We start from the raw sequence: 17,593 nt of genomic DNA on the forward strand, positions 1-17,593 counted from the left end.
ACAAGGTCCTGCCCTCTAAGTACTGACTTTTAAACCATATTAAAGAGAATGGGCCACTGAAGCACCTTTCAACTATTATATCAGTAGTTAAGTTGGATTTCCTCTAATCTTTCTAGGTGACACAAAAACATGCATTTCACTGCAGTGGCAGCTGAATTAAGACTTCCAGGAATTTCATTCACCTATGCAGATACAGGGTCATAAACTCAAACTCAGAAAGGCAGAAACAGCTCAGGAAAAAATAAATGCGGATAAGATGCACAACCACAGCAATCCTAAATTAATTTTGTGTATTTGATACACTAATCAAGCTGTGCAAGAAGCACAATTATTTTCCTGGAAAACAGAAAGGACTGATTTTTAAAGTTGGCAAATAATTGTTCAGCAGCAGCAGATAAGGTTCTCCATTCAGTTATACAAGACAAATTATAGGCACCCTACAGAATGGAAAACAACTCTATGATGATCAGTTTTCAACTGGACTGCCTGGACTTGCTTGTACCTTAGGTGACCTAAGTGAGAAATCCCTCTCCTGTCCCTGTCCACCTCCAGCACTGACCAAAGCCACCCACAGCACTGCAGGCAAATCCATGGCCTGGTTCCACCTGAGCACAAATGAGGCCTCATGGCATCTTCCCAAATAATCACTCCTAATACCCTGCAGGAATCAACATTGAGGATTTTCTGGACCATTTTGCCAGAACAGGGTGTGTGAACAAACACCTATTGTGAGGACTAACATCTACAGCAAGCACAGAGCAGAATGGAACCACGAGCCTGACTTTTAACCTAACTCAACCACAGGCAGGAAAACATGTGATCCTAGTTTTGAGAACTTTATGTTAACTGCAGTTTGTGCTTACAGCTGCTGCTATCTCAGTTCAAGGGCGTACAGCTTCTGATTATGTATTACTCATTGTAGTGCTTGCACAACAGCCAATATCCAAAATTGGGAACATATAATTCTTGGGTGTTCACTGCCATTATCCTGCCCCTAGATAAGCATTTCCAGGTAAGCTCATCCTGTAGCAAGCCACTTCAGGGAGTTAAATCAGCAGAAAAACAATCCTGTTGGAAAAGGGATTAACATTGAACCCCTTGGTTTCAAGATCAGATGCAGCAAAAAGGATGCAGAACCATTCAGGACTCTAGCAGCCCCAACTTAGACCAGCTGAAACACTGTTCAACTGAACCCAATCAGACACTGGCTTTTAACTTTTCTCCACTATCCGAAAAAAATACTGCACACAGACTGTAAAAACACTTGTTTCCTCTGCTTTTGTTACCTATTTGCAGTAGATCTCTACATCATCAGGATTCTATCCCACGAGCAACTCTTTGGAGGTCACGGAATTATTTTAGCACTTAGGGCTTTCTACAGATTACCGCCACCTAGTCCAGTTCACAACTACCCTTTTATTATTTATACACTGACAAATAGCAATAGAATTGATGTTTCACAGATACTAGAAGTATAAAAAGATCTTCCCAAAATCTCAAGAGACCTAAACCCACATTTTTTAGGAAGGGATCTAGGAGCTCCTTCCCACAAAATACATCAACTGCACAAAATCCAATTCTGAATTCATAAAGAATGTCTGAGGGAACAAAACCAGAGGAAATAAAGTTCACTTTTAGTATTTACTTATTTATCAATCACCTCCAAGGAAATATTCTTGGTTTATATCATATTCCTAAAATCAACAGTTTCCTCAGGCCTCTCAAATAAATCTTCATGATGCCAACCAAACTAAGAAAATACCTAAATACCTTCTAATTATTTGTAAGAATAAATACATCCAGTTGTTTAAGGCATCCTCCTGTTTCCACAAAAGGATCCTGTGCAGTGGAAAGTAAATAAATGTGTTTACAACACCTGGTACATCCACGAAGTGGCCAGCTCAAGATGCTTTAAAAACTACCATTAATGATGAAATAAGAACTTCTACAAACCAAAGAAGATTTTCCTTGCAGGATTGTGTGGGTTTAACATCACAGGAGGAGCTGTTTTATACAAAAAGGCAGGAATTGTAATGGCTACTTTAGTGAAATTGCTTCAATATCCAAAAGGAGGTTTCTGGCCATTAAGACAGAAGCCAGTTTGGTGGTTTTGGCTGGTTATTGCACACTTTAGCACAGCCTGGCCTGTAACAGACCCAGTGAATGGAATTTCAAATATATTAACATGCAACTTGACAAGCATTGTTAGTTGTTCAGTTTGCTAAATTTACAGGTTGGTTTAGTCTAAGGCTTTTTTCCCTTTAAGTTTATTTAAAGCTGCATGTGCAGAGAAGAACAAGTTTTAAAACCCTTTCCTCAGTAACACATCCCTTCACTGGGGGAACTGTAGTTTCAGCTTACCAAAATTTGCACTTTCTTAAATGTTTTTAATGCCTTGACTTCTTCTATTCTACACTAAGCCACTTCAACTGTCAACAGTCTGGGGAAAAATGTGTCCTTTAAGACTGGAGCAGCCATAGCCCAGCATATTCATCTCGACCAAAAAAAGGTACTCCTGTAAGTACTGCCCCATCCCAACATAATCTGGGCTCAAAAATCCAGATAAATTGAAAATTTTAGATTAGTAATGATTACACTCTTTCCTCATAGGACTATTTCCCAAATGTTGGACTGACACATTTTTCACTTGAACTTTTTATTTGCATTCCTGGAACTTACTGACTCTGGAAATACACCTAAATTATGATTTATTTACAACTGTGTAAAAACTGTCATTAAATCACTGCATTACAAACTCGGGAGCTTTCCTTCAGTAATACTTGTACTTATTCTGTCTGCTCTTAAGGGGGTTTCTCTAAAGTGGCTCCTCCTGTGATGTTAAACCCACACAATCCTGCAAGAAAAGTCTTCTTTCAGCACCGCCTTCAGTGACATCTATTTTTAAAATATTAAACTGAAATTAACTACAACATTTACTACTGTCTTTAGCATGCAGAAACTTTCATGATGTACCACATCAAACAGACACAAGACAAAGAGAGGAAGGAATCAAAAGGGACAAAAGTACCTCAAGAAACCAGAACAAACTGGTTTTGAGGTATTTTCTATAGTCACAGAGACAATACAAACATCTTTTCTTCCACAGCTTAGATCAGATCTATATTCATGTAACATAAAAAATGCATCTCAGACTGGGGTTGTATCTTAGAAACACTAACTGGGAGTGTGAAATGCATGTCCTAACCTTAAAAGATTGGAAGGCAACTAATGCAGGAGCAAAGCAAATGTTATGTGATCTTCAGATGAAGGTGATGCCTGGCAAGTATTGATAAAGTGGGGGGAAGTGGGGAATTGAGGTTTTGTTACCAAGGACATGAAACAAGCACCATGACTGAAATGAAACTAGATGTGTACATTGAGGACCACAAAAATGTCAAGACATCCATAGGTGCAAGCATGGGCTCTTTGTAACCCTGGCCCATCAGGCTGGGAAGAGCCTGTAATGGAATTTTCTGGCAAACAGTGGCAGATGCAGCAGCCTTTCAGTCTACAAAAGTGCATTTCTGTGACACAGACAGGGCTGAGTGGTTGGTATTTCAGAAACTGACCCTGGAAATTCTGGTTTGCTAAACATCATGGAGGCCTCGGCAGAAATCTGGCAGGGGCCTGACAGATTTTAAGCCCTCACACGATTCAACTGGTTCTTCAGGACTAATTTAGGCCCAGCACAGCAAACACAGAGCAAGAATTTAAATATACTCCAAGAGTTGTGGCTGCATTATATTTCTTTGTCCTCCTGCTCCAGCTTGTTCTACAGTAACATAATGAGGAGACAACCTACATAACACAGATTAGGCTCTTGATCCACACTGCTGCCCAAAAACTCCTGGAGCTAAGCCTGGCCTAAAGGTGGTAAAGCCACGTTTCAACTGCACTGCATCTGGTACAATAAAGCCTCCCAAAGCCCACCTGTGTCTTAAACCTTACATCCCCTTTTCCCTCCCTCTCTTCCTCCCATCAGCATTCCACTCTGTTCTTCCTTCCCACACCAGCACAGCTCTGTGCTTGCTGCAGACAGCATGGCAATTTATTATTCAGCCTGCTGCTTTTGGCAGTGCCTTCCAAAAGCTGGGATCTGGGGATCAAGATGCAGAACCCGCTGCCTGAGAGTGGGTCTGAGAGCGGGCTCTGCCTTCTCAAAGGTTTCTCATTCTCACATTTTTACATCTAATGCACGGCACAGATGCAAATTAACCGAGCAGCGCCCGTTTCACACTGATGCCAAACCTCAGAGCTGGGAGCAGCAGATGAAACCTGAAACAGGGCAGGCAGCTGCAATCCCAGCCTCAGTTCCTACAGCAAGGCACGCTCAGAACCCTGGGCAGGCAAGCTGCAGGCCTGGCAGGCAGCACTAGAGCAGCTGCAGGGTGGGTGCCCCAGCCACCAGGCTCTGCTGCTCCTCCCTCCAGGCCACTGGGTTTGGATCCCTCGAGCCACGTCAGGCTCCCTGTGCTGAAAGCTCCATGGAAGTGGTGCTAAAGACACTGGGAGCTGGATGTGGCCTGGGGCAGCAGCTGGAGTCACAAACACGAGTCTGCCAGCTGAGAAAAAAGCTGTTACTGAAAGTGAAGAGCACTGATGGAAGGGAGGTAACGACCCCAACAAAATTAGACTTGTAGGGAATCAGAATCCAGAAGCCTTCATCAGGAAGATGGGGCAGTATAAATAAAAAAATAAAAATTAACCCAACCTATATGAGCAGTTTTTTTAATCTGAAGTGCACCCAACATGAACACAGAAATAATAATGGGCAAACAAAGGAACCTTATTAAGGCCCAAAGGCCAAGTCAGAGGTTGGCCTACGTGCTTTACACAGGCTGCAAATAACAACTGACAGGTTTGGGAATGCTAAACCCCTCTGAGATGGGGCATAACAGTATTACAGCTGCCACCTTTATGCAGTGTACAGACAGTAACTCAATCTTCTGCTTATCAAATTCTCCCTTGCAGAATAATATAAAGCCTAAAGTCAGCAGGGTTGAAGTTAAATAGTAACACTTTACAAGCTATAGAAACACACGTGCCCTTTTAACAAACAGCTTCATTAAGCCACGAAACATCAATGTATTCTTGAAAACATTCTGGGGTGGGGAGATGAAATCTGCAACATGCCACACACCAGCATTAACAAAATGCTGCTGTGGCACATTCTTACTTCTCTGCAGCCATGCACCTCATCATGAAGGGAACCATTCTGAAGAATGCCCAAACACGCTCCAAGCACACTGACCAGCCTGAGCAACCTGGAGCACACAGGGAATTTTGGGACATTACCCCAAGGAGGGAGAACCTGAGTATTTTATACTCTGGGCATTACATTTCCTATACCCACCCCATCCACCAAAATACTGATCTTTATATTTAATTATATTTAATTATTCATTATATTTCATGATAAAATTTACACTCCACCCTTTAGGGGAACAGGCATTCAGAAATTCACCGGTTTTGTAAGAAATTAACATTCTACGAAGAAAAAGCCACTTCAAGAAACACTAAGGCATCAACTTAAAAGATTTTAAGTATTTCTAAAGGGTAAGACATGTGTTATCAATAACTCTTCCCCCAATCAGGAATTTTCATCTCCACCCCTCCAATTAATACAGATTTTAAGCATAATCCCAACTACTAAAAAAAGCCATTTTGGAGAAACTCTGCCAATAAGTCAGAAATCGTTCACAGTAACACTAAATTTAAAAAGGTGACATACAACACTCTGGTAGCTCTCTAAACTAAGAGATTAGAGACACAGACTTTAGCCTATTAAAAAAAAAAACAAACCCAAAACAAACCAAGCCAAACTCCGCCGAAACTGCAGCTATTTCACAGAATCCCAGAAGGACTGGGTTTGAAAGGGACCTCTGGAGATCCCCTAGTCCAACCCTGCTGCCCAGGCAAGGTCACTTGCTGGAGTAGGTGACACAGGAATGCGTCCTGGTGGGTTTTGGATGCGTCCAGAGGAGACTCCGCGCCTCTCCCCCGGGGTAGCCGATCCGGTGCTCTGCAACGCTGAACCTAAAGAAGTTCTTCCTCATGCTGAGGTGGCGCTTCTGGCGTTTTAGTTTAGCTCCCTAAACGGGAGCTTTACTAAACGGAACGAGCGCTGTACTACAAAGAAGACCCTTTATCAAACAAACGCGTGTTTATCGTTTCTAGTTTAAGGATTAAGCAGCGTATTTTAGCAATGTTTTATTCCAGAGGTGTCGTTAGAGGCCTTCTCCATTAAACGCCTGAGTTCGGCCAACGCTCGCTTTACATAACACCGCAAGCTGCCTCTGTAAACAGCCTGTCCGAGCTGCAATTTCCTCCCCGAGTGCGCTCCGTTCAGCGGCCACGACCGAGCGAGACCGTGACCGGGCCGCCCATTGTCCGGCTCGGCCTGAGAGCCGGAGCTCCGGGCGCGTCACCGCCCGGGCCGGGCCAGCTCCGCTCCCCGCCTGCCTGCGGGGCACACGGAGCTCTTCCGACGGACAGCGGGGCAGGGGAGCCCCGGCCGGGCTCAGGGCCGCGCTCCGCTGGGCCCCGCCGCACGCCCGCCCCGGCCGAGCCCAAACCGCCCCGCTCCCTCGGGGCGCGGCCTGCGCTCACCCGGCCCCACCTCACCTGGTCGCCGGCGGTTCCCTCTCCGGACATGGCGCGTTCAAAGCGGGCTGGGGCGCGGGGCCCCGAGCGGGTTAAAGCTCCCTTAAAATCGCTCGTCCGGCCGCAGCCGCCGCGCCCGGAGAGCGGCAGCGAGAGAGCGGCAAAATGGCGGCGGCACCTCCGGCCCGGGGGCGGGGGAGCGGGGCTGGCGGGAGGAAGTGCGTCATCGCGGCGCGCGGGGGCGGCCGGAAGGGGCGGGCCCGCGCGCTGAGGGCGGGAGGCCGAGCTGAGGCGGCGCTTCGTCTTCCCGCTCCTCTTCCTCTTCCCGCTCCTCTTTCTCTCCTTTTTCCTGCCCCTTCTTTCCTTTTCCGCGTCGTGGGGACAGAGCTGGCTCCCCGGAGGCGCTCCCGCCCCACACGGGCAGGATCGAGCCGCGATGCCCGGCCCGGCCCTGAGGGTGGCCTCGGGAGCCGCTGTAGCGGCGCTCATGGGACCCCTCACAGGGATGGAGGGAGCTCGGTGACATCCAGCGGCTCCTCGCCGGCGCTTTGCCTTCCAGCCAGCGCAGAGGCGTCCCTTGCACCTCACAAGAGCTTTTGGTAATGGAGACAAGTTCAAAACACAGGCTGAGATCGCGGTCACTGTAGATGTCAAAGGCGCAGGAGGGAGCTCCCTCTACTTAGTTTTTGTGAAAAACGTCAATCACTTGTTTTTAAAATTTTAAAAGTTTAATAGTAATAAAATGGTTATAAATATATAGTAATATAATTAGAGTAATAATAGTTTGGACAATTTGAATTAGGACAATATGAGACAATAAAGACAAAGAGTTACAGATAGTCCGGGTACCTCTTTCTGGGCAGCACGAGCCCGAAAAAGGGCACCCGTTAACAGAGGATTAACCCTCAAAAGCAACAGCCTGTTGCATATTCATACACCTCATACATGATGCATAAATTCCATTCAAATACAGGATTCTGTCTGGTCAGTGTCAACTTCCTCCTCTGAATCCTAACAGCGCCTATGAGGCAGGAAGAAGTTCGTTTCTCCTGCTAAGAGGGCAATAAATTCTTTTTCTCTGAAAGATTCAGGTGTCCTGTGGCTGCTATCTCACTGTGAGTCCTTTCTTTAAAACAAGTATCCTACATAGCATCGTTTCTATTTTAACATTTTTTATAGCCTAAAACTATATTTAACACAGTACTTCAGAGAATTAATACAGCATCACTTTCTAACACAACACATATAATATTCATTTTAATATTTGCGAAAAGCCAATCATAAAATATGCATTTTTCACAGTTTTGTTTACGAAATACCCACCAGCCAGAGGAAAGGGCCTTGAGGCAGGCACTGCAGGGAAACTCTGCTATATGAAAAAAAAAAATCTAGGAGGAGGTTTGGCACATCCCAAGGTGATTCAGCTGCTTTCACAACAGCAGTGTAAGTGATCTTAAAATTGTGTAATACAGAAATACCTGAAGTAACTCGGTGTTAGCACTGTCTTAAACCACAGAAATGTGTGGCAGTGGGGCATGAGGAGAACATAATGTGCAACCTTCTGAAGCTTCTCCTGGGAAAAATAAAGGGAGCAGAGAGTGGAGAGTTACTTGACTAATTGTGCAGTAACATTTCTCAGAATTTTGGTTCTTCAAAAGTGAAATACAAACGTGTCTGTCCTATCCTTGGAGAACAGGGACTTTGTGATATGAGCCTAATCTGTTGAAAATATTTGAGAAATACATACAACTCCTATTCAAAAACCCTGCAATTTTCCAAGTCATTCTTGTAATGTTTTTCCACTTCCTATACAGGAACTAATTCCTTCAAAGTAATTGCTTGAAGCAATGCTGGTATAACTTCTAATTCGACAACACTCATGTCATTCCAGGGCTGCAGAGTGTCAGCTGCCTCTCTGGCCTGGCTGAATCTCCTTTTTTTTTTTTTTCTGGTTGTTCAGGTTCCCATTTTGTTGTGAATGCCAGGGCTCCCCGCCTGAGGTACCTGGGGCAGCGAGGGCACGATGACAGGCCTGGCTGCTTGGCAGGGCTGCACTTCAGCTTCGGGCTGGTTTGTGATATCAGAGCAGGAGGATGTTGTTGATGCCTGCTGTGCTCTGGTGATTCATGCTCAGCTCAGTCACTGATGTGGAACTCAATGAATCAACAAGGAAACTCTGTGGGTTATTCTGCTCTGGGAGGGGATGGGGCAGAAATCAAAAATCCAGAGCTGCTCAGGAATTAAAGACTGCTGTACCTGCAGGGACTTGGAACTGGAAGAAAATGAGAACCTAGATAGATGTTGGACCTTAAAGGCTGCCAGGCCAGGGTCTTGGTGAGCTGTAAGCAAAGCAAATTTGAAAGGAAGCTGCTTGCAGAGAGCTGGGGCAGTGGTTATCAAACAGGCCTGACATACCTGTCTCCCAAGGCATTCTAGCAGCTAGTTATGAAATCATGGGTTCTGTGCAGCTAAAACCACTAAAAACACTGTTTGCAACCCTTTTCTCAGAAGGATTCAGTCACAGATGTAATTTTGTTGATTGTGTCTGCTCGGTGCTGCAGAGACAGTTTTAGCCCCTCCGATTTGAGCTGCCCTGTTAATTTCTGTGTGCCAGTGCTGAATCCCACCAGAGTGCAGAGGGTGCTGAAGATTGTCACCAGTGTCCCCACACTTGCTGGAGGCTGTGGGCTATCTCCCCTCCTCTGAGATGCATTTCAGACACAGGGTGAAGGTGAGGACCTGGAAACGGAGAGACCCCGTCCTGCAAGTGGCCAGGGGCGTGGTGGGGCCTGGTGTTTGCTCAGCTGAGGCTTCTGCAGTGCCTGGGTCCCCTACAGAACCCACAATCACCCCTTTGGTGTTTCTAAATTGACAACACCCTGGGGATTCTGTGAACTAAAGAGGAGAAAGCAGCCTAAATTCACATTCTCATAGGTCATGATTAAGAGTGAATCAATCCATCTTTCTGATGGATCAATCCAGACTGGTGTTGCTCCCCATTGGACCTCCAGTGAGCTGTGTCTCACTAATCAGGCGCATCAATGAGGGAGGAGGCAAAACCCAAACAGGCTTTGCTGAGTTTGTTTTCTTGGGCTCTGCACTGGCACTGCTGGGCTTTGTAGTCAAGAGGGAAGGAAGCGTCTGTGGGGATTTGGGTGGTGAGGAGGAGAAGGCAGCAATGGGATTGAAAAGAGTTTGGAAATTTAGTGTATAAGCCAGAAAACAAAGGTGGATGGACCAATGAACAGCTAGGGTGATCAGTAAAAAATAATTACAGCAGATTACATAGTTGCAGTAATGTATTTTAGTAGTGTAATAAGATGTTAAAATTTGGGGTTGAATTCTAGCCTCCTCACCATCAATTCATTTGCTTGAATTGCCTATCACTTAGTGCTATTTATTACATTGTTGCCTCATTTATTTTTTGTAAGCAGCTTTTTCAGTTTTTCTAAGGAAAATATGAATAATCATCATATCAATTAAATCCTGTTCTGTTTTCAATGCAGAATTCTTTCCCAGTGCAAGTAGTTGTTGCTTTCCTATAACACTTCTTGCTGTTGTGGAGCATTATTAGTATTCATCAATGTTTATTTATATTGCCTTGTGGATTTTTTGGAAAATTTACAATAATGAAATTAAATCTGAAGCTGGATCTGTGTGCATCTCTCTCTCTCTCTCTGATCAAAGCTGTATTTTAAGGATGAAACACTAAGCAGTGAACATAGTGCAGTAAATTGTTTAAGCCAACAACTGGGTATCCTCATGGGTAGGGTTACATTGTTTTTTTCCCTTGAGATTTGTGGTCAGATATTTATGGATGTACCCTTTACAGTGTACGTACAGTGGGTCTAACATGTCCCAAATGCACAATCTGTGAGCAGATCAGCTCCCCAGGATGGGCACAGTCAGCCCCCCATGCCCAGCAGCCATTCCTCTGGCATTCCTGCAACAGTATCCAAGGCTCTGAAAATCAGAGAGGCCAATACCCACCAGCTCTGCCCGGGCCAAATTCATAGGCAGAAAAAAAGTAGAAATCTAGAAAAACTCAAATTACACAACGGAGTTTGAAAAACCAACACACAGAACATCCTGAACCAAAACAACAAAAACCACCAAGCCAATAACAACAACAACAACAACAAAAGAAAACCAACTGAAAAATGCTATTCTGGATGAAAGTGGAGTCCAAATGAAGCCTTGCAGCTGGAGGGAGAAAGATGAAGTAATGTACACAAATAGCAGCGCAGTTCACTGATTGCAATGTTCTCAAACTTTGGAGTGTTTGTAACCTAAGTATTTTGGAAGTCGTTAAGATGCTCCTAGCGACCGCTGGCATGTTCACACGTGTTCCTGCGGCTTGTCGCTGTCCCGGCGCTGTGACTCACCCGGGAGGGGGCAGGCAAACACCGCCGGCTCGGCTGCAAGCGGGGCGAGGGGACGAGCTGCACGTACCTGGCGCCCGCCCAGCTGGGAGAATGGCACGGCGCTGTGAAAAATGCATGTATTTTATGATTGGCTTTTCGCAAATATTAAGATGAATATTATATGTGTTGTGTTAGTGTGTTAAGTATAGTTTTAGGTTATAAAAATTGTTAAGATAGGAACTATGCTATGTAGGATACTTTTTTTAGAGAAAGGACTCGCAGCGAGATAGCAGCCACAAGACACCTGAATCTTTCAGAGAAAAAGAATTTATTGCCCTCTTATCAGAAGAAATGAACTTCTTCGCGCCTCGAAGGTGCTGTTAGGATTCAGAGGAAGAAGTTGACGATGACCAGACAGAATCCTGTATTTGAATGGAATTTATGCATCATGTATGAAGTGTATGAATATGCAACAGGCTGTTGCTTTTAAGGGTTAATCCTTTGTTAACGGGTGCCCCTTTTTCAGGCTCGTGATGCCCAGAAAAAGGTACCCGGACTGTCTGTAACTCTTTGTCTTTATTGTCTCATATTGCCCTAATTCAATGTGTCCAAATTGTTATTACTCTAATTGTATTACTATATTTTTATAACCATTTTATTACTATTAAACTTTAAAAAATTTTAAAAACAAGTGATTGGCGTTTTTCACAGCACCAACTCTGGGGGTTTTATGTCTGGATTACAGGATTTTTTTCCTGCCACATTACTGTTGGACATCACAGGTGTCTTTCTGTGAATCCTGCTGTTGAGTCACAGCTTGCAAAGATGAATGATTTTTAAAGTGTTTACCTTATTTTAGGAAAAAAGTCATGCACATTTTGGGTGTAAGGGTTTTAACAGTTAATAAGAAGGGCAGAAAGTAGGAGCATATGGAAGAAAAATAGAGTCATCAAGGGATGATTGGAAATCAAAGAGGGAACTTGCCAGTAGGCAGCATAGAGATCTTCCAACAAATAAAAGGCAGAACAAGATGAGGTGGGGCAGAACATACTTACTTGTAATTGGTTTTATGCTTTTGCATACAAGTATTTAGCCTCAGGTGTTTTCTAGTGTATGCTTGCTTACTCTGGTTGCAAATACACAGACAAAGCCCTGTAAAAACCATAGTGGTGATTGCAGTTGTTTCTCACTTAAAGCCAGTGATACAAAATTTAGTGTTCATTGTGATTAGAGGATATAGTACTTCCAAAAAATGCTAGTGATTAACAATAAATAATTGACTATCTAAGCATAATGTTGCTTGCGCTCAAATGCCTTCTACTTAGCTGAATAATCCAATCATCATAAGATGATGTGTAAGAGTCAGTTTATAAGACATTACATGCTGTTCATTTTCATAATGTACTGGCAAACATGAACACAGAACATCACAGGTTTCCACCTCGGGGTGTTTTGGGCAGACCTCTTGTTTTCCTAAACACAAGTTGTCCCCAGCCAGGAAGCTCACCCTGCCCACATAAATCCTACCTGTGCAAGCACCGTGTTTGTGCAGCCTGGAGAAACAGGAAAGGTGGAACTGGCCACCCGGTCCACCTGTAATGGGGGTGGGGAGGTTGCTACGCAACTTTAGTGTTTGATGTTTTGCTTGAAAGCTCAGCTCCAGGAAACAAGGGTTTACATAAGAATCAATCTTTCTTTCTTCTAAGTTTGTTTCCTTCTATTATGAAACAAAGCTTGTTTGTGTGATTCAAGTACATCACAAACTCCCAGAAACCTGGGAACAATGTGAAAGAAACCAAAGTTTGGGATTGTTTCAATCTCCTTGTTTTAAGGCAAATTTGATCTACAAATCCTGGAAATGCCTGTATAATGGAATAGTAACCACCCCCTCCTCCTGCATTCACGGTGTACAGCTTGATCCACAAGATACCCCTTGCTTCAGTTCACCTTCAAAACCCATGGTGACTGCTGTGTCTCTCACCTTAGGCCACATTTCTGTCTCTAATGCCATTATTGTTCTCAAAGCTAATTTTGATGAAATTACTGATGTTCCTGACCTCTGTGTGAATCTCCTGCACTGCTGATGTCAGCTCGTCCAGACCTGCACGTGAAATCCCAGCCTCCTACGAGTTTGTGTGAATTTACCTTGACAGATTGCATGCACTTTGAATTAAGGGCTGTGTTTTCATATTTATCTCTAAAGCATCTGGGTACCATGGTGATCACACCAGACAAGCAGACAGATACACTTGTGCTTAATGGTAACTGCAATGCTGGGGTCCTTTCCTGTAGGAAGCTGGGATTCATGTTAACAGAGCTGTCTTCTGTAGTTAAACCAGTGATTCCAAGTTTTCTTGTGTGCCATTTTTTGGTAAATTAATAAGGACACAAAGCTAAGGAGGTGCTTTTATGTTCTCTTTACTGGCTAAGCTTATAATGCCTTTGAACCTGTAATGATACCTCAGCCCAATCACCACATGCTACAGTAGAATTTGCTTTGTTGTTGTATTTCTGAAATAGTTTAACACTGCACTTTGAAATCTCATTTAAGAGAAATGTCTCAGCCTAAATATAAGAAAAAGCACCCTTCAGGTCAACAGTCTGAAAAGTATTGCCTCTTCCAGGCAGCTCTAATTATGTATTGATTGTACTTAAATCTTGCATTACAGTTCATTTCATGTTACATGCGTGCATTTTTTATTTTTTTCCTTGTGTTGTTTTGACAGTTTTAAAATAAAAATACATGGGTGAGTGTTTACTCTGGAACGGCCATTTCATGTTATTAGCATAGAGAGGGCAATGAGGCAGAAAAGGGAATGTAATGCTTATATATTAGTTAGTACTTGTTCCACGTAGCATCTTTCCAAAGGCTGGGGACAATTCCTGGGGAAATGACTCAAAATGTAATGATCCTGCAGTGATTTAACATGAAAAAACGAGGTGCCTTGGATTTTTATTCTATTTGTTTGCTCCTTGACCAGAAATGATGTGTCTTTATTTCTCATCATTCAGGCTTTCTGTTGTCACTCTCGTTGCAGTTGTTGGTCTTGGGAGCACAGAACTAGAGCTGCTGTAGATCAGAAGTATGCATCCATTGCATGAAAAACAGATTTTCAATGTTAAGTTTGGAGAATGAATGAATCCCACAACTTTCCTTTTTTTTTTTTTTTCCCTGTAATTCGTTAGAAACCATGAGCACAGAAGGATGTGTGTATCCCAGCACAGTTTGGAAGTTCCATCCACTCAGACATGACAGTAGGTTTGGGAACACTGTCAACACTAATTACCTTGTAAATCCAGGCGCCCATTGCAAGAACTGCAGCTTCCCCAGTTGCAAACATATTGCCGGGAGATTTGGAGCAATTAAGCAGCAATTGTTCTCACAGAATGGGAGAAACAGGGCTCTGGGATGTAGTTTGGATGCTGCAAGGATCAGGACACTTTCTTCCACAAGCTGTGGGTCTGCTGGTAGATAAAACTGGCACTGGGAGATAAAAGAAACAATGGGAAGGATTCCACTGATTGATGAATGGAAAAAGATATTTGCTTTTACAAATAAAGTTTAGGTTTGCTGATAAATGAAATTAGACACTGAAAGATGAAAGAAACAACGGGGAAGAAAAACCCCTGGATTCAGTAAGAATTAAAAATTAAAAGGGAGGTTTATACATTAGAGGGAAATCTTCGGTATCTGGGAGTCTGTACCTCTCATGTACCTCAGCCAGTGGGGAAAGAGAGAAGGGAAATGCAGCTGGGAAATTGGGATAAAAAGGAGGCTGCATCCTCCAAAAATTAGAGAGCTCCCAGGGGAATGCCCCATGGTCTCTCCCTTTATTTGAATAAAGTAAAAGGACTCCTCTGTCTCCCTTTTGGACATAAACCTCTGGTGTTTGTGGATTAATTTTCCTGACACTACTATTAAGAAATTCTTTTCAGAAGCCTCGTTTATTTCATGATCCCCAAGATGAATAAAGAAGTTATTCCTTAATTTCTTGAGGGTGCAGTCAAGAAATAACCATGTGCTGCGGTGCTGTGTGAGCAGGAATCCTTGGGATGCAGAGCCAGGCTTCTGTTTGTGTGCGTGCTGGTGAGATCGGGGCATGGCAGCAGCGTGGAAAGCAGCACCAGGGGTGTGGTGTTAGCCAGGGATGTCCCAGCAGTGGTGAAAAACAGGGGCAAGTTACTCCTTGGTTCAGATAATGAAGACAATGTTAAGGCAGTATGATAAGTGAGCTGATCACTGTGGGCATGTGATGGACTGAAGCATAGCACCTTTCCAACCATTCAATATCTATACGTGAAAACATACAAAAAATTATGACCAAACTCAAAATTAAAAAAAAAAATCTTTTTAGTTAAGTAAACCTTACACCATTATTAAAAACCAAACCATAATTATCATATATTTATACCTCATCTACTCCAAGTTGCTCCTTGGTTCAGATAATGAAGACAATGCTAAGGCAGTGCGATAAGTGGGCTGTGGCTGTGGTGTGTGACTGAGGGATGGCGCTGCGATAGCCTCTAGTGAGTTATTTGCTCATCAAAGGCCGTAATTGTGTTTAGAAACGGAGAGCCAGCAGGTTGGGCTGGTTGTGTGCAGTGCTTACAGCACTGAGTGCATTGTGCGTGTTATCTAGCTCGATGTGCTTTTCTCCAGCCCTATCTCTGTGCTCTCGCTGCCTTTTGTTTCAGCCTTTGCTGCGTGACTCATCTTCATAAGATGTGTTTGCTACAATTATCTGCTGGGTTTTGTAATGAGTCCCACTCCTTCCTTTTGCCTCTCTTCTTTTCAGGCTTGCTTTCAGAATTCATGGGTGTTTTTTTTCATTTTTCTCACAGGAGGTACCAGTTACCAGCGTTAAAGGACCACCCCTAAACTATGTCCCAAATCGTGACATATCTTCTATTTTCAGACCAAATTCCAGTCTGTAAAGAAAAGCACTGCTGTATGCACCAGAAAAGGGAGAGCACTGTGAGGAATATTAATACCAAGCAATAATGAAGAAAAATGCCGCTGTTTAAAATACAGCGGTAAATGACCCTTACAACCATGATAAATTTCAAACCCATATCTGCTCACATTTTCAAAGGCTTCAGAAGAATACTGTGGACTAAAAACTCTTAATGATTGCTTTATCCCTCTCTTTTGTACTTAAAAGCAGGAGCAGCTGTTACCAGTACTCACACAGAACCACTGCTATCTGAAAGAATTAACTGCTTACATGAAATACATTTAAAGTGTCTCTACAGCTTTTTAAAACGCCTGTGTCTATGTGTATATATTAAATTGAGTAAACTGTTTCTCTTTCCCAGCTGAATTTCATTTGTTCTGAGTTTTGCATTTAACACTTCTTGAAAAGGAGGACATCCAGCACAAGATGGTAACAGCATAGACAAAGGTATATAAAGGTTTATAAATAAAGGTATATAAAGGTTTATAAATAAACCCCAGACATAAGGTGTCTGTGTTGAAAGGCCATTTCAGTCCTGCATCTGGAAGTTCTGATTTTTTTTTCTAAATCAATTTAAAATATTTTGTAATATTAAAATACATTTTAGCTAAGAATGGCCTTAGGAGCTATTTTTTTGGTGCTCTTGCATTGTATACTCATTGTTTATACATTTTTCTCATATCTTGTGTGCTTGACATAGGGTTCTAGAACGTGAACTGAGTTGTTACCAAATGTAGGCCAAAAACTCCATTTAGGGTGATAGAGTGTGTTGTCTGAGAGCCATCTGACAGAACTTTCTGGTGGCATTGCCATCTATTTCAGTGAAACATCCCAGTGACGCAGAACAACAAATGACTGAGAAATTCCAGCAATGTAAGAAAGAGGAATGAAAAACAAGCAACTATCTTGAGAGGAGCTAATTTATCTTGTATTTTTGTGAATTCAGAAAAATATTATTCCTAATGATTATCTTAATATATAAGATTCAATTCAATCAATTTGTTTTGTGTTTTAGAAATATTTTGAATAAATACAGTTTTCCATTGTAAGCTGGGAATAAATTAGTAAGTGAATACTTTAGGCGCTTGTAAAATGACAAAATTCAGAGAAACATTTGTGTTAATATTTTGTGGTCAGGTTTGAGACAATATTTGGAATGCAGTATCAAAATGTGTAAGAATTGAACCTGCCATAGACTAAAACAGATACCCAGAATTTGAGTGGGATGGAGTAAGAAAAGTGTTGTAGCCCTTTGCTTTTTCTTCAGCCAACTCTGTAAATAAAAATCTGTAAGATACAGAGCTAAAATCTTCAGTGTGCCAAAGCCTGTATAATTTATCTCCTTCAAATCCTAGGTACCCTTCAATCAGCACTGAAATTTGCTGTTAAGTTCATCTCCAAGGAGTAATGAATGCTTAATATTGGAGTGCATTCTGAAAGCTACTATGAAAACAAACAAAAACCAGACCTGGCTTCACCGTTACTGAAGGAAGAGCAAGTCCAAGCATGCCATCTGAAGAGTTTGTACTTCCCACAGGGCTGTCTTGGATCTTCATTTCTTCCCTTTACATTGTCCTTGTCTTTGGATTAAATTCTGGTCCTAGAGAAGGTAGTTGTAAAGCTCACAAAGACCTTATTACCTTCCTCTAAAGAGTCATTACTTGCTGGAAT

At 42.8% G+C, this 17,593-nt stretch overlaps 1 protein-coding gene and 1 long non-coding RNA gene across 2 annotated transcripts in view; one reads left to right on the plus strand and one right to left on the minus strand.

The window, feature by feature from the left end:
• CSTF3 (cleavage stimulation factor subunit 3) overlaps nt 1-6,795 on the minus strand; it is a 44,408-nt gene extending 37,613 nt beyond the window's left edge. The window contains exon 1 of the mRNA XM_030948651.1: nt 6,625-6,795. Coding sequence (XP_030804511.1) covers nt 6,625-6,654 — 30 coding nt within the window. The 5' untranslated portion in view covers nt 6,655-6,795. The remainder of the gene's footprint in view (nt 1-6,624) is intronic.
• A 76-nt stretch (nt 6,796-6,871) lies between these two features.
• On the plus strand, nt 6,872-16,163 carry LOC115904465. The gene is made up of 3 exons (XR_004060779.1): nt 6,872-7,202; nt 14,006-14,085; nt 15,810-16,163. It is a non-coding gene; the product is annotated as an uncharacterized LOC115904465 (long non-coding RNA).
• Nucleotides 16,164-17,593: the final 1,430 nt, after the last annotated feature.

Source organism: Camarhynchus parvulus, chromosome 5 (genome assembly GCF_901933205.1).
Source record: "Camarhynchus parvulus chromosome 5, STF_HiC, whole genome shotgun sequence".
Taxonomy (NCBI): domain Eukaryota; kingdom Metazoa; phylum Chordata; class Aves; order Passeriformes; family Thraupidae; genus Camarhynchus; species Camarhynchus parvulus.